This window comes from Falco biarmicus, chromosome 3 (assembly GCF_023638135.1).
Source record: "Falco biarmicus isolate bFalBia1 chromosome 3, bFalBia1.pri, whole genome shotgun sequence".
In the NCBI taxonomy this organism is placed as follows: Eukaryota; Metazoa; Chordata; class Aves; order Falconiformes; family Falconidae; genus Falco; species Falco biarmicus.
Window position 1 is genome coordinate 103,845,138 of NC_079290.1, and position 25,304 is coordinate 103,870,441.

At 59.7% G+C, this 25,304-nt stretch overlaps 3 protein-coding genes and 2 pseudogenes across 3 annotated transcripts; all 5 read left to right on the forward strand.

Moving 5' to 3' along the window:
* Positions 1–290: 290 nt before the first annotated feature.
* LOC130145950 (acrosin-like) lies at positions 291–3,791 on the forward strand (annotated as a pseudogene).
* A 2,953-nt stretch (positions 3,792–6,744) lies between these two features.
* On the forward strand, positions 6,745–9,178 carry LOC130145952 (acrosin-like; annotated as a pseudogene).
* A 1,892-nt stretch (positions 9,179–11,070) lies between these two features.
* Positions 11,071–18,188, forward strand: LOC130145953 (acrosin-like). The gene is made up of 9 exons (XM_056331515.1): positions 11,071–11,201; positions 12,073–12,164; positions 12,578–12,797; positions 13,059–13,321; positions 13,607–13,752; positions 14,222–14,493; positions 17,216–17,269; positions 17,467–17,700; positions 17,984–18,188. The coding sequence occupies exons 1-9, from the start codon at positions 11,071–11,073 to the stop codon at positions 18,186–18,188; spliced, it is 1,617 nt and encodes a 538-aa protein (XP_056187490.1).
* A 155-nt stretch (positions 18,189–18,343) lies between these two features.
* Positions 18,344–19,144, forward strand: LOC130145538 (acrosin-like). Its single transcript, XM_056330419.1, has one exon. It carries the CDS (start codon positions 18,456–18,458, stop codon positions 18,831–18,833), a length of 378 nt encoding a protein of 125 aa, XP_056186394.1. The 5' UTR covers positions 18,344–18,455; the 3' UTR covers positions 18,834–19,144.
* A 4,589-nt stretch (positions 19,145–23,733) lies between these two features.
* LOC130145539 (acrosin-like) lies at positions 23,734–24,534 on the forward strand. Its single transcript, XM_056330421.1, has one exon. The coding sequence runs from the start codon at positions 23,846–23,848 to the stop codon at positions 24,221–24,223; it is 378 nt and encodes a 125-aa protein (XP_056186396.1). The 5' UTR covers positions 23,734–23,845; the 3' UTR covers positions 24,224–24,534.
* The last annotated feature ends 770 nt before the right edge of the window (positions 24,535–25,304 follow it).

The following is a 25,304-nucleotide window of genomic DNA, read 5'->3' on the forward strand; positions in this document are numbered from 1 at the left end:
CCTTCCTCAGGATGTACTTTTCCCTTTGGCGCGCAGTTCTGAGGAGCCCACACCAGCAAGCGCAGGGCCAGGTTGTACTGGTTCTCTTCCCGGCTCGTACATCTTGCAGACAACATAGTTCTTGCTTACAACGTAGCTAGTCGATCGGTATCGACACGTGCAGACCGTAGTGTCCTTGTTAGTCAGTCTGTTAAACACAAGTGCTGAAGCACCAGTTGCAAGGTCTGCATATTTACCGAATGATTTTCAGCTTGAACTATCTCCGTGCAGAGTCTTTACTTCTGAGCGTCATGGCCTGTGACCGCCTTGCTGCCATCCGAAAAGCCCTGCACACTGGGACCCTCCTAGGTGGCAGAGCTTGTGTCCACACGGCAGCAGCTGCCTTGGGCCAGGGGGTTGCTCAGCCCAGCAGCACCAGCAAGTGTGGAATTGAAACCGGGAGCGAAGCCGCTAAGACAAAACCAGTATCCTATGAAGTTGGAATCCTGGCTCGGACTGGAGCCTAGAAGTCATAATTGCCTAAAACAGGGGTTGTTGCAAAGCCACATGCCCAGGAGCAGCATGTAGTACAACATCTAAGGGCTGTTAATGAGATAGCGATTGACCAACACCCGGTGCTGCCTAATCCTCCCACTTTCTTAACAGCGACAGGGGATTCTAATGTCTGTTTTACAGCATTGGACTTCGAAGGCGCCTTTTTGGCGTTCTGATTGTATGTCCACGGCCGTGCATAGCAGGTGCCACAGCTGCCCTCTGCAGTGTTGCTCCAGAACCACAATCCAACCCAGAGAGAGCAGGGACACGAAGCCTGCCAGAGGGCATTGCTGTGGCTGACATAGCCAGTGAGGACTGTGCTGCGTGTGCCTTTCCCTGTGCTGCGTGCAGGAAGGTTGGCACTGCTGGGCTAGGCTTGGCTTATTTGGCTTGCCCGTCACTGCTTGCCTGCCACGACCATCAAGAGAGTGTCTCTTCAAGAGCCAAGCATGTGCGTGCTGCCTCTAGTGGTTGCGTTCTCTGTTGTGTGTCTCTTTATTGGGCAGGAGCAGGTGGCAAAGGGCTGCCGAGAGCAGGGCGGCAGTGACCTTCGCAAAGAGGTAGCGCCGCCACGCTTGGTTTTTCCTGTGAGCTGTTAGCAGGCAGAGCCGGGAGCCAGGCGCTGCTGCCTGCCACGGGGCCTGCCCACCCTCATCGCACAAAGGGAGCATTCCACGGGGCTCTGTGGGGGCTGTGCGATCCCAGCTCCTGCCTCCCGTCCTGCTTGGAACCCTCCTGTTGCCCCCCCTCCCCGCAGAGGCCACCACGCCCAGCCCCGTGGCAACCAGCCACTCTGTGACATCACCCCCGGGGCCAAGGGCATCCTGGGCACCGCGAGTTCGGGGGGCAGTATGTTGGCGGCTGCACTGGCGGTGACAAGCCCTCCTCCTTGCAGCTGCCACGTGTCACTGGCAGGGATGGATTTGCTGCGCCTCCTCCTCATCCTGCTGGCCATGTGCTGTCCTGCGTACGGCACATGGGACAGCTGTGGGTAAGTGGCCCGAGGCTCTGGGAGGGAGCTTGGGCAAGCCCTTGTGGGCTTGGCTGGAGGGCAGCCAGTGTGGGAGGCTCATTTCCTTGCCAGCACGCAGGCTGTTGGCAGTACTCACCTACGGGGCTAAAGCAGAAAGAGGCAGGGTGTGGACACACACGTGCCCCACAGGCTTCCCCAGCCCTGCTGGCCAGGCAGCGCCTTGTGGGGAGGGAAGACGGCTGACCGTGAGCCGTAGGGGCGCCAGCCATCCAGCAGGACACTAAGGAGTTTCTCTTTACAGAGGGACCTGCGGGCTCCGGCCCATGGCTTTTCAGTACGGCATGTCGCGCGTCGTGGGTGGCACAGATGCCCAGGCAGGGGCCTGGCCCTGGATCGTCAGCATCCAGAATCCCTGGCAAGCGGGCACGGGTCATACCTGCGGAGGCTCCCTCATCAGCGCACAGTGGGTCCTGACAGCAGCCCACTGCTTCATCGAGGCCAGGTAAGGCGCCACCGGGAACGCGCATAGCCCCACAACACTAGCGCTTGCCCCGTGCGCAGCAGCACGGGCTACTCCCGCCCCGTTTCCTCGCAGGACACCCAGGGCCTGGGTGCTCCTTGAGCCTAAGGCACGCGAGGCCAGTCACACCCTCCCGAGCGCTGCTCTCCTCTCTCCCTCGTCAAGCGGAAGGCAGGGCAACGGCTGGGCTGCTGCAGCACGTGGCTGTGCTCCCTCTGAGTCCTCTCCCCATTTGCCTTCCAGCTACATCACCATGTGGCGCGTGGTGATCGGTGCCACGCGGCTGACTCAGCTGGGCCCTGAGGCCCAGGTGCGCAACATCAAGCGGCTGCTCCTTCACCAAGGCTACAGTAACATCACGCAGAGGAACGACATTGCCTTGCTGGAGCTGGACCAGCCTGTGCAGTGCAACGCCTACGTTCAGCTTGCCTGCGTGCCCGATGCCTCGCTGAGAGTCTCGCAGCTGAAAAACTGCTACATCAGCGGCTGGGGTGCCACGACTGCAAGATGTGAGTACCGCGGAAGTACTCGTGTGCCGAGCGCAAGCTTGGCACGCTCGGGGCCATTGCTTATGCTTCCTGACAGCAGAGGCCAGAGCCCGAGTCAGCCTGCGGGGACGTATGCCTCTTGAGAGATGGGCCTGAGCCCTTTCCCCAGAGCAAGGCGGAAGGCAAATGCCGCTATAACGCCTCTCAGGATGCAAAGCCAAGCGCGGGCGAGGCAAGGGATTCCGCCAGGCAGGGGAGGAGAAGTGCCAGTGAGCTGCTGCTTGCTAATTCCTTCCTGTGCTCACAGCTGGACGATCAACGGATGTGCTGCAGGAGGCCCAGGTCCGCCTCATTGATGTCAACGTCTGTAACAGCAGCCGGTGGTACAGAGGGGCCATCCACACGCACAACGTCTGTGCTGGCTATCCGCAGGGCGGCATTGACACCTGCCAGGTAGGAGCGTGCTACGAGCCAAGCCCCGTAGCACAGGCAGCCCCGCCACACGCAACTACGCCAACATGGCCCGGCATGTGCTTGGCCTGGCCAGTGCCCCTCCCACTTCAGGTCCCCACCGCCGGGGGGGCTTATACCCCCTTCCCCATCGGCAGGCCCCTGCCCAGTGCCCCTCTTGTCCCAGAGGCATGGCACTCTGCCCAGAAAGCCCTCCTAGTGTTCCTGGCAGCCCACGGCTCCCCATCCCAAGCCTGCCACAGCTCTCTTCCACACACCCACCATCACCGTGCAGTGAGGAGAGCCAGCCCCACCTTACAAGCCCACCACCCCTTCCCAGGCAAGGCTCGCTCGACACAGCCTCGCTCTGCAGGGAACACAGCTCCGGCAGGTGCCGTCAGAGAGAAGGAGCCAACCCCCGTGCTGACGGTGGCCACCCAACAACCCCTTTGTCCTCTCTCCTCCTCTGCAGGGGGACAGCGGTGGGCCTCTCGTGTGCCAAGACAGCAGTGCAGACTACTTCTGGCTTGTTGGTGTCACCAGCTGGGGGAGAGGCTGTGCCCGAGCCAGGCAGCCCGGAGTCTACACCTCCACTCAGCACTTCTACGACTGGATCCTGCTACAGATGGGCCTGCGCCCAGCAGTGAGGGCTACTCCAACAGCACGCGCTTGGAGTCATTTTGTCACCACGTCAAGCCCCGTTCCGAGGCCAAGGCCCACAGCAGCGCAGTCGGGCGGCTCCTGCCCGTTTCCAGTCCAGAAGCTGCTGGACTTCTTTAGCCGGCTGCAGGAGCTCCTGCACTACCTAAGGGGAAAAACGGTGTGAGCAGCAGGACAAACGGCACGCAGGGCAGGCTGCAGTGTGCCACCACCGTTTCCTTTGGGGCAATGCCTGCCGATGCAAAGGCCACCTCAGCGTCAAAGGGCTGCTCTGCCCTGCGCCCGTGCCTCGGGACGCACACACCTGATGAGGCTGACCACGTGCTTGAAATAAAATGTTTCGGTGCTCACAGCAAACCAGGCTTCAGCTCAAGTCAGTCTCCTGTGCGAGGCAAGGACTTCCACGCCCGGCACCTGCCAAGCGAGGCAGGCTGCAGGCAGACAAGGCGGGCACAAAGGGAAAGAGTCCCTGCAAAGGGCTGAAAGTGGGCCTGCTCAGGGAGGAGGGGGAGGCTGCACTGGGGGAGGAAGGGAACACAGGTCATCACGGGCTGGAGGGCTTGGGGAAAGGAGCTGGAAACACAGAACGTCTTTGGCCAGCTCCTGGTGGGATCCCGCTGCGCTTGTGGATCAGCCACAAGTGACCTTGAAACTGGACTCTCGTGACCCAGGACAGACGCGTCTGGAAAGACCCAAGGGTTGCACTGAGGATTTGGGGAAGGAGCTTGCCTTCGAGCCCCACATATGCCACAGACTTCATTTCCATCCTGTGTCGCAGTTTAACCCCGGCCGGCAACCAAACGCTACCGGCAACCAAACGCCACGCAGCCACTTGCGCACTCCCCCCCACCCGGAGGGGTGGGGAGGAGAATCAGAAAGCAATGTAAAAGTGGAGGGTTGAGATAAGAACAATGTAATAATTTAAACAGAAGAAAGAGTGAAGAACAACAGTAACAATACCAAGAAGAAGAAGAAGAACAACAATAACGATTAGGATGGAAAGGTGGGGGGAAAGGGTAAAATCAAAAGGAAGGGAAAAGGAAAAAAAGGAAATGATGCCCAGTACAACTGCTCACCACCCGCTGACCGATGCCCAGCCAGTCCCTGAGCAAGAATCCCCCCGCCAGCTAACCCTCCAAGTTTCTATACCAAGCATGACGTCCCACGGGATGGAATACCTCTGTGGCTGGTTCAGGTCAGCTGACCTGGCTGTGTCCCTTCCCAGTCTCTTGTGCCCCTCCAGCACTCTGGCTGGCAAGGCCCAAGAAACCAAAAAGGCCTTGACTTAGCAGAAACGCTAGGCAGCAACAACCGAAAACATCAGTGCGGCTACCAACATTGTTCTCACATCATAGCCAAAACACAGCACTTCACTAGCTACGAAGAAGAAAGTTAACTCCATGCCAGCTGAAACCAGGACACGGGGCCATCTCCTACTCGGCATGTGCTGCACAGGTCTTTGTAGCCTTCTTGATTGGTGCTGACGTGCGGAATCAAACTCTACAACTCAAGGAGGGTTATCAAGCAGGTATGTTTATCGGGGCTCCGGCTGCAAGGGGGATCGCTCCTCCTCACTTGCACACCCAGGGCTTAAGAAAGCAGATCCCTATTACACAGAAGCATACATATTCATTAGATTCCCAAGAAAAGGCGGGGTTATTACCATTCGGTCCAGGAACTCAGTATCATAAGCCTCCTCACTCTGGCGCGGGTGCATTGACACCTGCTGGTCCTGGGCTGGGCTCTCTGGGAGGAAGGCTCGCACCCTTCCTCAGGATGTACTTTTCCCTTTGGCGCGCAGTTCTGAGGAGCCCACACCAGCAAGCGCAGGGCCAGGTTGTACTGGTTCTCTTCCCGGCTCGTACATCTTGCAGACAACATAGTTCTTGCTTACAACGTAGCTAGTCGATCGGTATCGACACGTGCAGACCGTAGTGTCCTTGTTAGTCAGTCTGTTAAACACAAGTGCTGAAGCACCAGTTGCAAGGTCTGCATATTTACCGAATGATTTTCAGCTTGAACTATCTCCGTGCAGAGTCTTTACTTCTGAGCGTCATGGCCTGTGACCGCCTTGCTGCCATCCAAAAAGCCCTGCACACTGGGACCCTCCTAGGTGGCAGAGCTTGTGTCCACACGGCAGCAGCTGCCTTGGGCCAGGGGGTTGCTCAGCCCAGCAGCACCAGCAAGTGTGGAATTGAAACCGGGAGCGAAGCCGCTAAGACAAAACCAGTATCCTATGAAGTTGGAATCCTGGCTCGGACTGGAGCCTAGAAGTCATAATTGCCTAAAACAGGGGTTGTTGCAAAGCCACATGCCCAGGAGCAGCATGTAGTACAACATCTAAGGGCTGTTAATGAGATAGCGATTGACCAACACCCGGTGCTGCCTAATCCTCCCACTTTCTTAACAGCGACAGGGGATTCTAATGTCTGTTTTACAGCATTGGACTTCGAAGGCGCCTTTTTGGCGTTCTGATTGTATGTCCACGGCCGTGCATAGCAGGTGCCACAGCTGCCCTCTGCAGTGTTGCTCCAGAACCACAATCCAACCCAGAGAGAGCAGGGACACGAAGCCTGCCAGAGGGCGTTGCTGTGGCTGACATAGCCAGTGAGGACTGTGCTGCGTGTGCCTTCCCCTGGGAAGGTTGGCACTGCTGGGCTAGGCTTGGCTTATTTGGCTTGCCCGTCACTGCTTGCCTGCCATGACCATCAAGAGAGTGTCTCTTCAAGAGCCAAGCATGCGCGTGCTGCCTCTAGTGGTTGCGTTCTCTGTTGTGTGTCTCTTTATTGGGCAGGAGCAGGTGGCAAAGGGCTGCCGAGAGCAGGGGCGGGCAGTGACCTTCGCAAAGAGGTAGTGCCGCCACGCTTGGTTTTTCCTGTGAGCTGTTAGCAGGCAGAGCCGGGAGCCAGGCGCTGCTGCCTGCCACGGGGCCTGCCCACCCTCATCGCGCAAAGGGAGCATTCCACGGGGCTCTGTGGGGGCTGTGCGATCCCAGCTCCTGCCTCCCGTCCTGCTTGGAACCCCTCCTGTTGCCCCCCTCCCCGCAGAGGCCACCACGCCCAGCCCCGTGGCAACCAGCCACTCTGTGACATCACCACCCGGGGCCAAGGGCATCCTGGGCACCGCGAGTTCGGGGGGCAGTATGTTGGCGGCTGCACTGGCGGTGACAAGCCCTCCTCCTTGCAGCTGCCACGTGTCACTGGCAGGGATGGATTTGCTGCGCCTCCTCCTCATCCTGCTGGCCATGTGCTGTCCTGCGTACGGCACATGGGACAGCTGTGGGTAAGTGGCCCGAGGCTCTGGGAGGGAGCTTGGGCAAGCCCTTGTGGGCTTGGCTGGAGGGCAGCCAGTGTGGGAGGCTCATTTCCTTGCCAGCACGCAGGCTGTTGGCAGTACTCACCTACGGGGCTAAAGCAGAAAGAGGCAGGGTGTGGACACACACGTGCCCCCACAGGCTTCCCCAGCCCTGCTGGCCAGGCAGCGCCTTGTGGGGAGGGAAGACGGCTGACCGTGAGCCGTAGGGGCGCCAGCCATCCAGCAGGACACTAAGGAGTTTCTCTTTACAGAGGGACCTGCGGGCTCCGGCCCATGGCTTTTCAGTACGGCATGTCGCGCGTCGTGGGTGGCACAGATGCCCAGGCAGGGGCCTGGCCCTGGATCGTCAGCATCCAGAATCCCTGGCAAGCGGGCAACGGGTCATACCTGCGGAGGCTCCCTCATCAGCGCACAGTGGGTCCTGACAGCAGCCCACTGCTTCATCGAGGCCAGGTAAGGCGCCACCGGGAACGCGCATAGCCCCACAACACTAGCGCTTGCCCCGTGCGCAGCAGCACGGGCTACTCCCGCCCCGTTTCCTCGCAGGACACCCAGGGCCTGGGTGCTCCTGGAGCCTAAGGCACACGAGGCCAGTCACACCCTCCCGAGCGCTGCTCTCCTCTCTCCCTCGTCAAGCGGAAGGCAGGGCAACGGCTGGGCTGCTGCAGCACGTGGCTGTGCTCCCTCTGAGTCCTCTCCCCATTTGCCTTCCAGCTACATCACCATGTGGCGCGTGGTGATCGGTGCCACCCGGCTGACTCAGCTGGGCCCTGAGGCCCAGGTGCGCAACATCAAGCGGGCTGCTCCTTCACCAAGGCTACAGTAACATCACGCAGAGGAACGACATTGCCTTGCTGGAGCTGGACCAGCCTGTGCAGTGCAACGCCTACGTTCAGCTTGCCTGCGTGCCCGATGCCTCGCTGAGAGTCTCGCAGCTGAAAAACTGCTACATCAGCGGCTGGGGTGCCACGACTGCAAGATGTGAGTACCGCGGAAGTACTCGTGTGCCGAGCGCAAGCTTGGCACGCTCGGGGCCATTGCTTGGGCTTCCTGACAGCAGAGGCCAGAGCCCGAGTCAGCCTGCGGGACGTATGCCTCTTGAGAGATGGGCCTGAGCCCTTTCCCCAGAGCAAGGCGGAAGGCAAATGCCGCTATAACGCCTCTCAGGATGCAAAGCCAAGCGCGTGGGCGAGGCAAGGGATTCCGCCAGGCAGGGGAGGAGAAGTGCCAGTGAGCTGCTGCTTGCTAATTCCTTCCTGTGCTCACAGCTGGACGATCAACGGATGTGCTGCAGGAGGCCCAGGTCCGCCTCATTGATGTCAACGTCTGTAACAGCAGCCGGTGGTACAGAGGGGCCATCCACACGCACAACGTCTGTGCTGGCTATCCGCAGGGCGGCATTGACACCTGCCAGGTAGGAGCGTGCTACGAGCCAAGCCCCGTAGCACAGGCAGCCCCGCCACACGCAACTACGCCAACATGGCCCGGCATGTGCTTGGCCTGGCCAGTGCCCCTCCCACTTCAGGTCCCCACCGCCGGGGGGGCTTATACCCCCTTCCCCATCGGCAGGCCCCTGCCCAGTGCCCCTCTTGTCCCAGAGGCATGGCACTCTGCCCAGAAAGCCCTCCTAGTGTTCCTGGCAGCCCACGGCTCCCCATCCCAAGCCTGCCACAGCTCTCTTCCACACACCCACCATCACCGTGCAGTGAGGAGAGCCAGCCCCACCTTACAAGCCCACCACCCCTTCCCAGGCAAGGCTCGCTCGACACAGCCTCGCTCTGCAGGGAAACACAGCTCCGGCAGGTGCCGTCAGAGAGAAGGAGCCAACCCCCGTGCTGACGGTGGCCACCCAACAACCCCTTTGTCCTCTCTCCTCCTCTGCAGGGGGACAGCGGTGGGCCTCTCGTGTGCCAAGACAGCAGTGCAGACTACTTCTGGCTTGTTGGTGTCACCAGCTGGGGGAGAGGCTGTGCCCGAGCCAGGCAGCCCGGAGTCTACACCTCCACTCAGCACTTCTACGACTGGATCCTGCTACAGATGGGCCTGCGCCCAGCAGTGAGGGCTACTCCAACAGCACGCGCTTGGAGTCATTTTGTCACCACCTCAAGCCCCGTTCCGAGGCCAAGGCCCACAGCAGCGCAGTCGGGCGGCTCCTGCCCGTTTCCAGTCCAGAAGCTGCTGGACTTCTTTAGCCGGCTGCAGGAGCTCCTGCACTACCTAAGGGGAAAAACGGTGTGAGCAGCAGGACAAACGGCACGCAGGGCAGGCTGCAGTGTGCCACCACCGTTTCCTTTGGGGGCAATGCCTGCCGATGCAAAGGCCACCTCAGCGTCAAAGGGCTGCTCTGCCCTGCGCCCGTGCCTCGGGACGCACACACCTGATGAGGCTGACCACGTGCTTGAAATAAAATGTTTCGGTGCTCACAGCAAACCAGGCTTCAGCTCAAGTCAGTCTCCTGTGCGAGGCAAGGACTTCCACGCCCGGCACCTGCCAAGCGAGGCAGGCTGCAGGCAGACAAGGCGGGCACAAAGGGAAAGAGTCCCTGCAAAGGGCTGAAAGTGGGCCTGCTCAGGGAGGAGGGGGAGGCTGCACTGGGGGAGGAAGGGAACACAGGTCATCACGGGCTGGAGGGCTTGGGGAAAGGAGCTGGAAACACAGAACGTCTTTGGCCAGCTCCTGGTGGGATCCCGCTGCGCTTGTGGATGAGCCACAAGTGACCTTGAAACTGGACTCTCGTGACCCAGGACAGACGCGTCTGGAAAGACCCAAGGGTTGCACTGAGGATTTGGGGAAGGAGCTTGCCTTCGAGCCCCACATATGCCACAGACTTCATTTCCATCCTGTGTCGCGGTTTAACCCCGGCCGGCAACCAAACGCTACCGGCAACCAAACGCCACGCAGCCACTTGCGCACTCCCCCCCCCCCGGTGGGGTGGGGAGGAGAATCAGAAAGCAATGTAAAAGTGGAGGGTTGAGATAAGAACAATGTAATAATTTAAACAGAAGAAAGAGTGAAGAACAACAGTAACAATACCAAGAAGAAGAAGAAGAACAACAATAACGATTAGGATGGGAAAGGTGGGGGGAAAGGGTAAAATCAAAAGGAAGGGAGAAGGAAAAAAAGGAAATGATGCCCAGTACAAACTGCTCACCACCCGCTGACCGATGCCCAGCCAGTCCCTGAGCAAGAATCCCCCCGCCAGCTAACCCTCCAAGTTTCTATACCAAGCATGACGTCCCACGGGATGGAATACCTCTGTGGCTGGTTCAGGTCAGCTGACCTGGCTGTGTGCCTTCCCAGTCTCTTGTGCCCCTCCAGCACTCTGGCTGGCAAGGCCCAAGAAACCAAAAAGGCCTTGACTTAGCAGAAACGCTAGGCAGCAACAACCGAAAACATCAGTGCGGCTACCAACGTTGTTCTCACATCATAGCCAAAACACAGCACTTCACTAGCTACGAAGAAGAAAGTTAACTCCATGCCAGCTGAAACCAGGACACGGGGCCATCTCCTACTCGGCATGTGCTGCACAGGTCTTTGTAGCCTTCTTGATTGGTGCTGACGTGCGGAATCAAACTCTACAACTCAAGGAGGGTTATCAAGCAGGTATGTTTATCGGGGCTCCGGCTGCAAGGGGGATCGCTCCTCCTCACTTGCACACCCAGGGCTTAAGTAAGCAGATCCCTATTACACAGAAGCATACATATTCATTAGATTCCCGAGAAAAGGCGGGGTTATTACCATTCGGTCCAGGAACTCAGTATCATAAGCCTCCTCACTCTGGCGCGGGTGCATTGACACCTGCTGGTCCTGGGCTGGGCTCTCTGGGAGGAAGGCTCGCACCCTTCCTCAGGATGTACTTTTCCCTTTGGCGCGCAGTGCTGAGAAGCCCACACCAGCAAGCGCAGAGCCAGGTTGTACTGGTTCTCTTCCCGGCTCGTACATCTTGCAGACAACATAGTTCTTGCTTACAAAGTAGCTAGTCGATCGGTATCGACACGTGCAGACCGTAGTGTCCTTGTTAGTCAGTCTGTTAAACACAAGTGCTGAAGCACCAGTTGCAAGGTCTGCATATTTACCGAATGATTTTCAACTTGAACTATCTCAGTGCAGAGTCTTTACTTCTGAGCGTCATGGCCTGTGACCGCCTTGCTGCCATCCGAAAAGCCCTGCACACTGGGACCCTCCTAGGTGGCAGAGCTTGTGTCCACACGGCAGCAGCTGCCTTGGGCCAGGGGGTTGCTCAGCCCAGCAGCACCAGCAAGTGTGGAATTGAAACCGGGAGCGAAGCCGCTAAGACAAAACCAGTATCCTATGAAGTTGGAATCCTGGCTCGGACTGGAGCCTAGAAGTCATAATTGCCTAAAACAGGGGTTGTTGCAAAGCCACATGCCCAGGAGCAGCATGTAGTACAACATCTAAGGGCTGTTAATGAGGATAGCGATTGACCAACACCCGGTGCTGCCTAATCCTCCCACTTTCTTAACAGCGACAGGGGATTCTAATGTCTGTTTTACAGCATTGGACTTCGAAGGCGCCTTTTTGGCGTTCTGATTGTATGTCGTCGGCCGTGCATAGCAGGTGCCACAGCTGCCCTCTGCAGTGTTGCTCCAGAAACACAATCCAACCCAGAGAGAGCAGGGACACGAAGCCTGCCAGAGGGCGTTGCTGTGGCTGACATAGCCAGTGAGGACTGTGCTGCGTGTGCCTTCCCCTGTGCTGCGTGCAGGAAGGTTGGCACTGCTGGGCTAGGCTTGGCTTATTTGGCTTGCCCGTCACTGCTTGCCTGCCATGACCATCAAGAGAGTGTCTCTTCAAGAGCCAAGCATGCGCGTGCTGCCTCTAGTGGTTGCGTTCTCTGTTGTGTGTCTCTTTATTGGGCAGGAGCAGGTGGCAAAGGGCTGCCGAGAGCAGGGCGGCAGTGACCTTCGCAAAGAGGTAGTGCCGCCACGCTTGGTTTTTCCTGTGAGCTGTTAGCAGGCAGAGCCGGGAGCCAGGCGCTGCTGCCTGCCACGGGGCCTGCCCACCCTCATCGCGCAAAGGGAGCATTCCACGGGGCTCTGTGGGGGCTGTGCGATCCCAGCTCCTGCCTCCCGTCCTGCTTGGAACCCCTCCTGTTGCCCCCCTCCCCGCAGAGGCCACCACGCCCAGCCCCGTGGCAACCAGCCACTCTGTGACATCACCCCCGGGGCCAAGGGCATCCTGGGCACCGCGAGTTCGGGGGGCAGTATGTTGGCGGCTGCACTGGCGGTGACAAGCCCTCCTCCTTGCAGCTGCCACGTGTCACTGGCAGGGATGGATTTGCTGCGCCTCCTCCTCATCCTGCTGGCCATGTGCTGTCCTGCGTACGGCACATGGGACAGCTGTGGGTAAGTGGCCCGAGGCTCTGGGAGGGAGCTTGGGCAAGCCCTTGTGGGCTTGGCTGGAGGGCAGCCAGTGTGGGAGGCTCATTTCCTTGCCAGCACGCAGGCTGTTGGCAGTACTCACCTACGGGGCTAAAGCAGAAAGAGGCAGGGTGTGGACACACACGTGCCCCACAGGCTTCCCCAGCCCTGCTGGCCAGGCAGCGCCTTGTGGGGAGGGAAGACGGCTGACCGGTGAGCCGTAGGGGCGCCAGCCATCCAGCAGGACACTAAGGAGTTTCTCTTTACAGAGGGACCTGCGGGCTCCGGCCCATGGCTTTTCAGTACGGCATGTCGCGCGTCGTGGGTGGCACAGATGCCCAGGCAGGGGCCTGGCCCTGGATCGTCAGCATCCAGAATCCCTGGCAAGCGGGCACGGGTCATACCTGCGGAGGCTCCCTCATCAGCGCACAGTGGGTCCTGACAGCAGCCCACTCCCCCCCCCCCCCCACCCCCCCCCCCCCCCCCCCCCCCCCCCCCCCCCCCCCCCCCCCCCCCCCCCCCCGTGCGCAGCAGCACGGGCTACCTCCCGCCCCGTTTCCTCGCAGGACACCCAGGGCCTGGGTGCTCCTGGAGCCTAAGGCACGCGAGGCCAGTCACACCCTCCCGAGCGCTGCTCTCCTCTCTCCCTCGTCAAGCGGAAGGCAGGGCAACGGCTGGGCTGCTGCAGCACGTGGCTGTGCTCCCTCTGAGTCCTCTCCCCATTTGCCTTCCAGCTACATCACCATGTGGCGCGTGGTGATCGGTGCCACCCGGCTGACTCAGCTGGGCCCTGAGGCCCAGGTGCGCAACATCAAGCGGCTGCTCCTTCACCAAGGCTACAGTAACATCACGCAGAGGAACGACATTGCCTTGCTGGAGCTGGACCAGCCTGTGCAGTGCAACGCCTACGTTCAGCTTGCCTGCGTGCCCGATGCCTCGCTGAGAGTCTCGCAGCTGAAAAACTGCTACATCAGCGGCTGGGGTGCCACGACTGCAAGATGTGAGTACCGCGGAAGTACTCGTGTGCCGAGCGCAAGCTTGGCACGCTCGGGGCCATTGCTTGGGCTTCCTGACAGCAGAGGCCAGAGCCCGAGTCAGCCTGCGGGGACGTATGCCTCTTGAGAGATGGCCTGAGCCCTTTCCCCAGAGCAAGGCGGAAGGCAAATGCCGCTATAACGCCTCTCAGGATGCAAAGCCAAGCGCGGGCGAGGCAAGGGATTCCGCCAGGCAGGGGAGGAGAAGTGCCAGTGAGCTGCTGCTTGCTAATTCCTTCCTGTGCTCACAGCTGGACGATCAACGGATGTGCTGCAGGAGGCCCAGGTCCGCCTCATTGATGTCAACGTCTGTAACAGCAGCCGGTGGTACAGAGGGGCCATCCACACGCACAACGTCTGTGCTGGCTATCCGCAGGGCGGCATTGACACCTGCCAGGTAGGAGCGTGCTACGAGCCAAGCCCCGTAGCACAGGCAGCCCCGCCACACGCAACTACGCCAACATGGCCCGGCATGTGCTTGGCCTGGCCAGTGCCCCTCCCACTTCAGGTCCCCACCGCCGGGGGGGCTTATACCCCCTTCCCCATACGGCAGGCCCCTGCCCAGTGCCCTCTTGTCCCAGAGGCATGGCACTCTGCCAGAAAGCCCTCCTAGTGTTCCTGGCAGCCCACGGCTCCCCATCCCAAGCCTGCCACAGCTCTCTTCCACACACCCACCATCACCGTGCAGTGAGGAGAGCCAGCCCCACCTTACAAGCCCACCACCCCTTCCCAGGCAAGGCTCGCTCGACACAGCCTCGCTCTGCAGGGAACACAGCTCCGGCAGGTGCCGTCAGAGAGAAGGAGCCAACCCCCGTGCTGACGGTGGCCACCCAACAACCCCCTTTGTCCTCTCTCCTCCTCTGCAGGGGGACAGCGGTGGGCCTCTCGTGTGCCAAGACAGCAGTGCAGACTACTTCTGGCTTGTTGGTGTCACCAGCTGGGGGAGAGGCTGTGCCCGAGCCAGGCAGCCCGGAGTCTACACCTCCACTCAGCACTTCTACGACTGGATCCTGCTACAGATGGGCCTGCGCCCAGCAGTGAGGGCTACTCCAACAGCACGCGCTTGGAGTCATTTTGTCACCACCTCAAGCCCCGTTCCGAGGCCAAGGCCCACAGCAGCGCAGTCGGGCGGCTCCTGGCCCGTTTCCAGTCCAGAAGCTGCTGGACTTCTTTAGCCGCTGCAGGAGCTCCTGCACTACCTAAGGGGAAAAACGGTGTGAGCAGCAGGACAAACGGCACGCAGGGCAGGCTGCAGTGTGCCACCACCGTTTCCTTTGGGGCAATGCCTGCCGATGCAAAGGCCACCTCAGCGTCAAAGGGCTGCTCTGCCCTGCGCCCGTGCCTCGGGACGCACACACCTGATGAGGCTGACCACGTGCTTGAAATAAAATGTTTCGGTGCTCACAGCAAACCAGGCTTCAGCTCAAGTCAGTCTCCTGTGCGAGGCAAGGACTTCCACGCCCGGCACCTGCCAAGCGAGGCAGGCTGCAGGCAGACAAGGCGGGCACAAAGGGAAAGAGTCCCTGCAAAGGGCTGAAAGTGGGCCTGCTCAGGGAGGAGGGGGAGGCTGCACTGGGGGAGGAAGGGAACACAGGTCATCACGGGCTGGAGGGCTTGGGGAAAGGAGCTGGAAACACAGAACGTCTTTGGCCAGCTCCTGGTGGGATCCCGCTGCGCTTGTGGATGAGCCACAAGTGACCTTGAAACTGGACTCTCGTGACCCAGGACAGACGCGTCTGGAAAGACCCAAGGGTTGCACTGAGGATTTGGGGAAGGAGCTTGCCTTCGAGCCCCACATATGCCACAGACTTCATTTCCATCCTGTGTCGCGGTTTAACCCCGGCCGGCAACCAAACGCTACCGGCAACCAAACGCCACACAGCCACTTGCGCACTCCCCCCCCCCCCGGTGGGGTGGGGAGGAGAATCAGAAAGCAATGTAAAAGTGGAGGGTTGAGATAAGAACAATGTAATAATTTAAACAGAAGAAAGAGTGAAGAACAACAGTAACAATACCAAGAAGAAGAAGAAGAACAACAATAACGATTAGGATGGAAAGGTGGGGGGAAAGGGTAAAATCAAAAGGAAGGGAGAAGGAAAAAAAGGAAATGATGCCCAGTACAACTGCTCACCACCCGCTGACCGATGCCCAGCCAGTCCCTGAGCAAGAATCCCCCCGCCAGCTAACCCTCCAAGTTTCTATACCAAGCATGACGTCCCACGGGATGGAATACCTCTGTGGCTGGTTCAGGTCAGCTGACCTGGCTGTGTGCCTTCCCAGTCTCTTGTGCCCCTCCAGCACTCTGGCTGGCAAGGCCCAAGAAACCAAAAAGGCCTTGACTTAGCAGAAACGCTAGGCAGCAACAACCGAAAACATCAGTGCGGCTACCAACGTTGTTCTCACATCATAGCCAAAACACAGCACTTCACTAGCTACGAAGAAGAAAGTTAACTCCATGCCAGCTGAAACCAGGACACGGGGCCATCTCCTACTCGGCATGTGCTGCACAGGTCTTTGTAGCCTTCTTGATTGGTGCTGACGTGCGGAATCAAACTCTACAACTCAAGGAGGGTTATCAAGCAGGTATGTTTATCGGGGCTCCGGCTGCAAGGGGGATCGCTCCTCCTCACTTGCACACCCAGGGCTTAAGTAAGCAGATCCCTATTACACAGAAGCATACATATTCATTAGATTCCCGAGAAAAGGCGGGGTTATTACCATTCGGTCCAGGAACTCAGTATCATAAGCCTCCTCACTCTGGCGCGGGTGCATTGACACCTGCTGGTCCTGGGCTGGGCTCTCTGGGAGGAAGGCTCGCACCCTTCCTCAGGATGTACTTTTCCCTTTGGCGCGCAGTGCTGAGAAGCCCACACCAGCAAGCGCAGAGCCAGGTTGTACTGGTTCTCTTCCCGGCTCGTACATCTTGCAGACAACATAGTTCTTGCTTACAACGTAGCTAGTCGATCGGTATCGACACGTGCAGACCGTAGTGTCCTTGTTAGTCAGTCTGTTAAACACAAGTGCTGAAGCACCAGTTGCAAGGTCTGCATATTTACCGAATGATTTTCAACTTGAACTATCTCAGTGCAGAGTCTTTACTTCTGAGCGTCATGGCCTGTGACCGCCTTGCTGCCATCCGAAAAGCCCTGCACACTGGGACCCTCCTAGGTGGCAGAGCTTGTGTCCACACGGCAGCAGCTGCCTTGGGCCAGGGGGTTGCTCAGCCCAGCAGCACCAGCAAGTGTGGAATTGAAACCGGGAGCGAAGCCGCTAAGACAAAACCAGTATCCTATGAAGTTGGAATCCTGGCTCGGACTGGAGCCTAGAAGTCATAATTGCCTAAAACAGGGGTTGTTGCAAAGCCACATGCCCAGGAGCAGCATGTAGTACAACATCTAAGGGCTGTTAATGAGATAGCGATTGACCAACACCCGGTGCTGCCTAATCCTCCCACTTTCTTAACAGCGACAGGGGATTCTAATGTCTGTTTTACAGCATTGGACTTCGAAGGCGCCTTTTTGGCGTTCTGATTGTATGTCGTCGGCCGTGCATAGCAGGTGCCACAGCTGCCCTCTGCAGTGTTGCTCCAGAAACACAATCCAACCCAGAGAGAGCAGGGACACGAAGCCTGCCAGAGGGCGTTGCTGTGGCTGACATAGCCAGTGAGGACTGTGCTGCGTGTGCCTTCCCCTGTGCTGCGTGCAGGAAGGTTGGCACTGCTGGGCTAGGCTTGGCTTATTTGGCTTGCCCGTCACTGCTTGCCTGCCATGACCATCAAGAGAGTGTCTCTTCAAGAGCCAAGCATGCGCGTGCTGCCTCTAGTGGTTGCGTTCTCTGTTGTGTGTCTCTTTATTGGGCAGGAGCAGGTGGCAAAGGGCTGCCGAGAGCAGGGCGGCAGTGACCTTCGCAAAGAGGTAGTGCCGCCACGCTTGGTTTTTCCTGTGAGCTGTTAGCAGGCAGAGCCGGGAGCCAGGCGCTGCTGCCTGCCACGGGGCCTGCCCACCCTCATCGCGCAAAGGGAGCATTCCACGGGGCTCTGTGGGGGCTGTGCGATCCCAGCTCCTGCCTCCCGTCCTGCTTGGAACCCCTCCTGTTGCCCCCCTCCCCGCAGAGGCCACCACGCCCAGCCCCGTGGCAACCAGCCACTCTGTGAAATCACCCCCGGGGCCAAGGGCATCCTGGGCACCGCGAGTTCGGGGGGCAGTATGTTGGCGGCTGCACTGGCGGTGACAAGCCCTCCTCCTTGCAGCTGCCACGTGTCACTGGCAGGGATGGATTTGCTGCGCCTCCTCCTCATCCTGCTGGCCATGTGCTGTCCTGCGTACGGCACATGGGACAGCTGTGGGTAAGTGGCCCGAGGCTCTGGGAGGGAGCTTGGGCAAGCCCTTGTGGGCTTGGCTGGAGGGCAGCCAGTGTGGGAGGCTCATTTCCTTGCCAGCACGCAGGCTGTTGGCAGTACTCACCTACGGGGCTAAAGCAGAAAGAGGCAGGGTGTGGACACACACGTGCCCCACAGGCTTCCCCAGCCCTGCTGGCCAGGCAGCGCCTTGTGGGGAGGGAAGACGGCTGACCGTGAGCCGTAGGGGCGCCAGCCATCCAGCAGGACACTAAGGAGTTTCTCTTTACAGAGGGACCTGCGGGCTCCGGCCCATGGCTTTTCAGTACGGCATGTCGCGCGTCGTGGGTGGCACAGATGCCCAGGCAGGGGCCTGGCCCTGGATCGTCAGCATCCAGAATCCCTGGCAAGCGGGCACGGGTCATACCTGCGGAGGCTCCCTCATCAGCGCACAGTGGGTCCTGACAGCAGCCCACTGCTTCATCGAGGCCAGGTAAGGCGCCACCGGGAACGCGCATAGCCCCACAACACTAGCGCTTGCCCCGTGCGCAGCAGCACGGGCTACTCCCGCCCCGTTTCCTCGCAGGACACCCAGGGCCTGGGTGCTCCTGGAGCCTAAGGCACGCGAGGCCAGTCACACCCTCCCGAGCGCTGCTCTCCTCTCTCCCTCGTCAAGCGGAAGGCAGGGCAACGGCTGGGCTGCTGCAGCACGTGGCTGTGCTCCCTCTGAGTCCTCTCCCCATTTGCCTTCCAGCTACATCACCATGTGGCGCGTGGTGATCGGTGCCACCCGGCTGACTCAGCTGGGCCCTGAGGCCCAGGTGCGCAACATCAAGCGGCTGCTCCTTCACCAAGGCTACAGTAACATCACGCAGAGGAACGACATTGCCTTGCTGGAGCTGGACCAGCCTGTGCAGTGCAACGCCTACGTTCAGCTTGCCTGCGTGCCCGATGCCTCGCTGAGAGTCTCGCAGCTGAAAAACTGCTACATCAGCGGCTGGGGTGCCACGACTGCAAGATGTGAGTACCGCGGAAGTACTCGTGTGCCGAGCGCAAGCTTGGCACGCTCGGGGCCATTGCTTGGGCTTCCTGACAGCAGAGGCCAGAGCCCGAGTCAGCCTGCGGGGACGTATGCCTCTTGAGAGATGGGCCTGAGCCCTTTCCCCAGAGCAAGGCGGAAGGCAAATGCCGCTATAACGCCTCTCAGGATGCAAAGCCAAGCGCGGGCGAGGCAAGGGATTCCGCCAGGCAGGGGAGGAGAAGTGCCAGTGAGCTGCTGCTTGCTAATTCCTTCCTGTGCTCACAGCTGGACGATCAACGGATGTGCTGCAGGAGGCCCAGGTCCGCCTCATTGATGTCAACGTCTGTAACAGCAGCCGGTGGTACAGAGGGGCCATCCACACGCACAACGTCTGTGCTGGCTATCCGCAGGGCGGCATTGACACCTGCCAGGTAGGAGCGTGCTACGAGCCAAGCCCCGTAGCACAGGCAGCCCCGCCACACGCAACTACGCCAACATGGCCCGGCATGTGCTTGGCCTGGCCAGTGCCCCTCCCACTTCAGGTCCCCACCGCCGGGGGGGCTTATACCCCCTTCCCCATCGGCAGGCCCCTGCCCAGTGCCCCTCTTGTCCCAGAGGCATGGCACTCTGCCCAGAAAGCCCTCCTAGTGTTCCTGGCAGCCCACGGCTCCCCATCCCAAGCCTGCCACAGCTCTCTTCCACACACCCACCATCACCGTGCAGTGAGGAGAGCCAGCCCCACCTTACAAGCCCACCACCCCTTCCCAGGCAAGGCTCGCTCGACACAGCCTCGCTCTGCAGGGAACACAGCTCCGGCAGGTGCCGTCAGAGAGAAGGAGCCAACCCCCGTGCTGACGGTGGCCACCCAACAACCCCTTTGTCCTCTCTCCTCCTCTGCAGGGGGACAGCGGTGGGCCTCTCGTGTGCCAAGACAGCAGTGCAGACTACTTCTGGCTTGTTGGTGTCACCAGCTGGGGGAGAGGCTGTGCCCGAGCCAGGCAGCCCGGAGTCTACACCTCCACTCAGCACTTCTACGACTGGATCCTGCTACAGATGGGCCTGCGCCCAGCAGTGAGGGCTACTCCAACAGCACGCGCTTGGAGTCATTTTGTCACCACCTCAAGCCCCGTTCCGAGGCCAAGGCCCACAGCAGCGCAGTCGGGCGGCTCCTGCCCGTTTCCAGTCCAGAAGCTGCTGGACTTCTTTAGCCGGCTGCAGGAGCTCCTGCACTACCTAAGGGGAAAAACGGTGTGAGCAGCAGGACAAACGGCACGCAGGGCAGGCTGCAGTGTGCCACCACCGTTTCCTTTGGGGCAATGCCTGCCGATGCAAAGGCCACCTCAGCGTCAAAGGGCTGCTCTGCCCTGCGCCCGTGCCTCGGGACGCACACACCTGATGAGGCTGACCACGTGCTTGAAATAAAATGTTTCGGTGCTCACAGCAAACCAGGCTTCAGCTCAAGTCAGTCTCCTGTGCGAGGCAAGGACTTCCACGCCCGGCACCTGCCAAGCGAGGCAGGCTGCAGGCAGACAAGGCGGGCACAAAGGGAAAGAGTCCCTGCAAAGGGCTGAAAGTGGGCCTGCTCAGGGAGGAGGGGGAGGCTGCACTGGGGGAGGAAGGGAACACAGGTCATCACGGGCTGGAGGGCTTGGGGAAAGGAGCTGGAAACACAGAACGTCTTTGGCCAGCTCCTGGTGGGATCCCGCTGCGCTTGTGGATGAGCCACAAGTGACCTTGAAACTGGACTCTCGTGACCCAGGACAGACGCGTCTGGAAAGACCCAAGGGTTGCACTGAGGATTTGGGGAAGGAGCTTGCCTTCGAGCCCCACATATGCCACAGACTTCATTTCCATCCTGTGTCGCGGTTTAACCCCGGCCGGCAACCAAACGCTACCGGCAACCAAACGCCACGCAGCCACTTGCGCACTCCCCCCCCCCCGGTGGGGTGGGGAGGAGAATCAGAAAGCAATGTAAAAGTGGAGGGTTGAGATAAGAACAATGTAATAATTTAAACAGAAGAAAGAGTGAAGAACAACAGTAACAATACCAAGAAGAAGAAGAAGAACAACAATAACGATTAGGATGGAAAGGTGGGGGGAAAGGGTAAAATCAAAAGGAAGGGAGAAGGAAAAAAAGGAAATGATGCCCAGTACAACTGCTCACCACCCGCTGACCGATGCCCAGCCAGTCCCTGAGCAAGAATCCCCCCGCCAGCTAACCCTCCAAGTTTCTATACCAAGCATGACGTCCCACGGGATGGAATACCTCTGTGGCTGGTTCAGGTCAGCTGACCTGGCTGTGTGCCTTCCCAGTCTCTTGTGCCCCTCCAGCATTCTGGCTGGCAAGGCCCAAGAAACCAAAAAGGCCTTGACTTAGCAGAAACGCTAGGCAGCAACAACCGAAAACATCAGTGCGGCTACCAACGTTGTTCTCACATCATAGCCAAAACACAGCACTTCACTAGCTACGAAGAAGAAAGTTAACTCCATGCCAGCTGAAACCAGGACACGGGGCCATCTCCTACTCGGCATGTGCTGCACAGGTCTTTGTAGCCTTCTTGATTGGTGCTGACGTGCGGAATCAAACTCTACAACTCAAGGAGGGTTATCAAGCAGGTATGTTTATCGGGGCTCCGGCTGCAAGGGGGATCGCTCCTCCTCACTTGCACACCCAGGGCTTAAGTAAGCAGATCCCTATTACACAGAAGCATACATATTCATTAGATTCCCAAGAAAAGGCGGGGTTATTACCATTCGGTCCAGGAACTCAGTATCATAAGCCTCCTCACTCTGGCGCGGGTGCATTGACACCTGCTGGTCCTGGGCTGGGCTCTCTGGGAGGAAGGCTCGCACCCTTCCTCAGGATGTACTTTTCCCTTTGGCGCGCAGTGCTGAGAAGCCCACACCAGCAAGCGCAGAGCCAGGTTGTACTGGTTCTCTTCCCGGCTCGTACATCTTGCAGACAACATAGTTCTTGCTTACAACGTAGCTAGTCGATCGGTATCGACACGTGCAGACCGTAGTGTCCTTGTTAGTCAGTCTGTTAAACACAAGTGCTGAAGCACCAGTTGCAAGGTCTGCATATTTACCGAATGATTTTCAACTTGAACTATCTCAGTGCAGAGTCTTTACTTCTGAGCGTCATGGCCTGTGACCGCCTTGCTGCCATCCGAAAAGCCCTGCACACTGGGACCCTCCTAGGTGGCAGAGCTTGTGTCCACACGGCAGCAGCTGCCTTGGGCCAGGGGGTTGCTCAGCCCAGCAGCACCAGCAAGTGTGGAATTGAAACCGGGAGCGAAGCCGCTAAGACAAAACCAGTATCCTATGAAGTTGGAATCCTGGCTCGGACTGGAGCCTAGAAGTCATAATTGCCTAAAACAGGGGTTGTTGCAAAGCCACATGCCCAGGAGCAGCATGTAGTACAACATCTAAGGGCTGTTAATGAGATAGCGATTGACCAACACCCGGTGCTGCCTAATCCTCCCACTTTCTTAACAGCGACAGGGGATTCTAATGTCTGTTTTACAGCATTGGACTTCGAAGGCGCCTTTTTGGCGTTCTGATTGTATGTCGTCGGCCGTGCATAGCAGGTGCCACAGCTGCCCTCTGCAGTGTTGCTCCAGAAACACAATCCAACCCAGAGAGAGCAGGGACACGAAGCCTGCCAGAGGGCGTTGCTGTGGCTGACATAGCCAGTGAGGACTGTGCTGCGTGTGCCTTCCCCTGTGCTGCGTGCAGGAAGGTTGGCACTGCTGGGCTAGGCTTGGCTTATTTGGCTTGCCCGTCACTGCTTGCCTGCCATGACCATCAAGAGAGTGTCTCTTCAAGAGCCAAGCATGCGCGTGCTGCCTCTAGTGGTTGCGTTCTCTGTTGTGTGTCTCTTTATTGGGCAGGAGCAGGTGGCAAAGGGCTGCCGAGAGCAGGGCGGCAGTGACCTTCGCAAAGAGGTAGTGCCGCCACGCTTGGTTTTTCCTGTGAGCTGTTAGCAGGCAGAGCCGGGAGCCAGGCGCTGCTGCCTGCCACGGGGCCTGCCCACCCTCATCGCGCAAAGGGAGCATTCCACGGGGCTCTGTGGGGGCTGTGCGATCCCAGCTCCTGCCTCCCGTCCTGCTTGGAACCCCTCCTGTTGCCCCCCTCCCCGCAGAGGCCACCACGCCCAGCCCCGTGGCAACCAGCCACTCTGTGACATCACCCCCGGGGCCAAGGGCATCCTGGGCACCGCGAGTTCGGGGGGCAGTATGTTGGCGGCTGCACTGGCGGTGACAAGCCCTCCTCCTTGCAGCTGCCACGTGTCACTGGCAGGGATGGATTTGCTGCGCCTCCTCCTCATCCTGCTGGCCATGTGCTGTCCTGCGTACGGCACATGGGACAGCTGTGGGTAAGTGGCCCGAGGCTCTGGGAGGGAGCTTGGGCAAGCCCTTGTGGGCTTGGCTGGAGGGCAGCCAGTGTGGGAGGCTCATTTCCTTGCCAGCACGCAGGCTGTTGGCAGTACTCACCTACGGGGCTAAAGCAGAAAGAGGCAGGGTGTGGACACACACGTGCCCCACAGGCTTCCCCAGCCCTGCTGGCCAGGCAGCGCCTTGTGGGGAGGGAAGACGGCTGACCGTGAGCCGTAGGGGCGCCAGCCATCCAGCAGGACACTAAGGAGTTTCTCTTTACAGAGGGACCTGCGGGCTCCGGCCCATGGCTTTTCAGTACGGCATGTCGCGCGTCGTGGGTGGCACAGATGCCCAGGCAGGGGCCTGGCCCTGGATCGTCAGCATCCAGAATCCCTGGCAAGCGGGCACGGGTCATACCTGCGGAGGCTCCCTCATCAGCGCACAGTGGGTCCTGACAGCAGCCCACTGCTTCATCGAGGCCAGGTAAGGCGCCACCGGGAACGCGCATAGCCCCACAACACTAGCGCTTGCCCCGTGCGCAGCAGCACGGGCTACTCCCGCCCCGTTTCCTCGCAGGACACCCAGGGCCTGGGTGCTCCTGGAGCCTAAGGCACGCGAGGCCAGTCACACCCTCCCGAGCGCTGCTCTCCTCTCTCCCTCGTCAAGCGGAAGGCAGGGCAACGGCTGGGCTGCTGCAGCACGTGGCTGTGCTCCCTCTGAGTCCTCTCCCCATTTGCCTTCCAGCTACATCACCATGTGGCGCGTGGTGATCGGTGCCACCCGGCTGACTCAGCTGGGCCCTGAGGCCCAGGTGCGCAACATCAAGCGGCTGCTCCTTCACCAAGGCTACAGTAACATCACGCAGAGGAACGACATTGCCTTGCTGGAGCTGGACCAGCCTGTGCAGTGCAACGCCTACGTTCAGCTTGCCTGCGTGCCCGATGCCTCGCTGAGAGTCTCGCAGCTGAAAAACTGCTACATCAGCGGCTGGGGTGCCACGACTGCAAGATGTGAGTACCGCGGAAGTACTCGTGTGCCGAGCGCAAGCTTGGCACGCTCGGGGCCATTGCTTGGGCTTCCTGACAGCAGAGGCCAGAGCCCGAGTCAGCCTGCGGGGACGTATGCCTCTTGAGAGATGGGCCTGAGCCCTTTCCCCAGAGCAAGGCGGAAGGCAAATGCCGCTATAACGCCTCTCAGGATGCAAAGCCAAGCGCGGGCGAGGCAAGGGATTCCGCCAGGCAGGGGAGGAGAAGTGCCAGTGAGCTGCTGCTTGCTAATTCCTTCCTGTGCTCACAGCTGGACGATCAACGGATGTGCTGCAGGAGGCCCAGGTCCGCCTCATTGATGTCAACGTCTGTAACAGCAGCCGGTGGTACAGAGGGGCCATCCACACGCACAACGTCTGTGCTGGCTATCCGCAGGGCGGCATTGACACCTGCCAGGTAGGAGCGTGCTACGAGCCAAGCCCCGTAGCACAGGCAGCCCCGCCACACGCAACTACGCCAACATGGCCCGGCATGTGCTTGGCCTGGCCAGTGCCCCTCCCACTTCAGGTCCCCACCGCCGGGGGGGCTTATACCCCCTTCCCCATCGGCAGGCCCCTGCCCAGTGCCCCTCTTGTCCCAGAGGCATGGCACTCTGCCCAGAAAGCCCTCCTAGTGTTCCTGGCAGCCCACGGCTCCCCATCCCAAGCCTGCCACAGCTCTCTTCCACACACCCACCATCACCGTGCAGTGAGGAGAGCCAGCCCCACCTTACAAGCCCACCACCCCTTCCCAGGCAAGGCTCGCTCGACACAGCCTCACTCTGCAGGGAACACAGCTCCGGCAGGTGCCGTCAGAGAGAAGGAGCCAACCCCCGTGCTGACGGTGGCCACCCAACAACCCCTTTGTCCTCTCTCCTCCTCTGCAGGGGGACAGCGGTGGGCCTCTCGTGTGCCAAGACAGCAGTGCAGACTACTTCTGGCTTGTTGGTGTCACCAGCTGGGGGAGAGGCTGTGCCCGAGCCAGGCAGCCCGGAGTCTACACCTCCACTCAGCACTTCTACGACTGGATCCTGCTACAGATGGGCCTGCGCCCAGCAGTGAGGGCTACTCCAACAGCACGCGCTTGGAGTCATTTTGTCACCACCTCAAGCCCCGTTCCGAGGCCAAGGCCCACAGCAGCGCAGTCGGGCGGCTCCTGCCCGTTTCCAGTCCAGAAGCTGCTGGACTT

Excerpts from the sequence above, each read along its gene's own strand:
- LOC130145539 (XM_056330421.1), top strand. The coding sequence starts at position 23,846 with ATGTGGCGCGTGGTGATCGGTGCCACCCGGCTGACTCAGCTGGGCCCT.
- LOC130145538 (XM_056330419.1), top strand. The coding sequence starts at position 18,456 with ATGTGGCGCGTGGTGATCGGTGCCACCCGGCTGACTCAGCTGGGCCCT.
- LOC130145953 (XM_056331515.1), top strand. The coding sequence starts at position 11,071 with ATGGCCTGTGACCGCCTTGCTGCCATCCGAAAAGCCCTGCACACTGGG. Across the intron at positions 12,798-13,058 it reads CCCCCCCCCCCCACCCCCCC|CATCACCATGTGGCGCGTGG; the intron begins CCCCCCCCCCCC and ends GCCTTCCAGCTA. Across the intron at positions 13,753-14,221 it reads GCGGCATTGACACCTGCCAG|GGGGACAGCGGTGGGCCTCT; the intron begins GTAGGAGCGTGC and ends CCTCCTCTGCAG.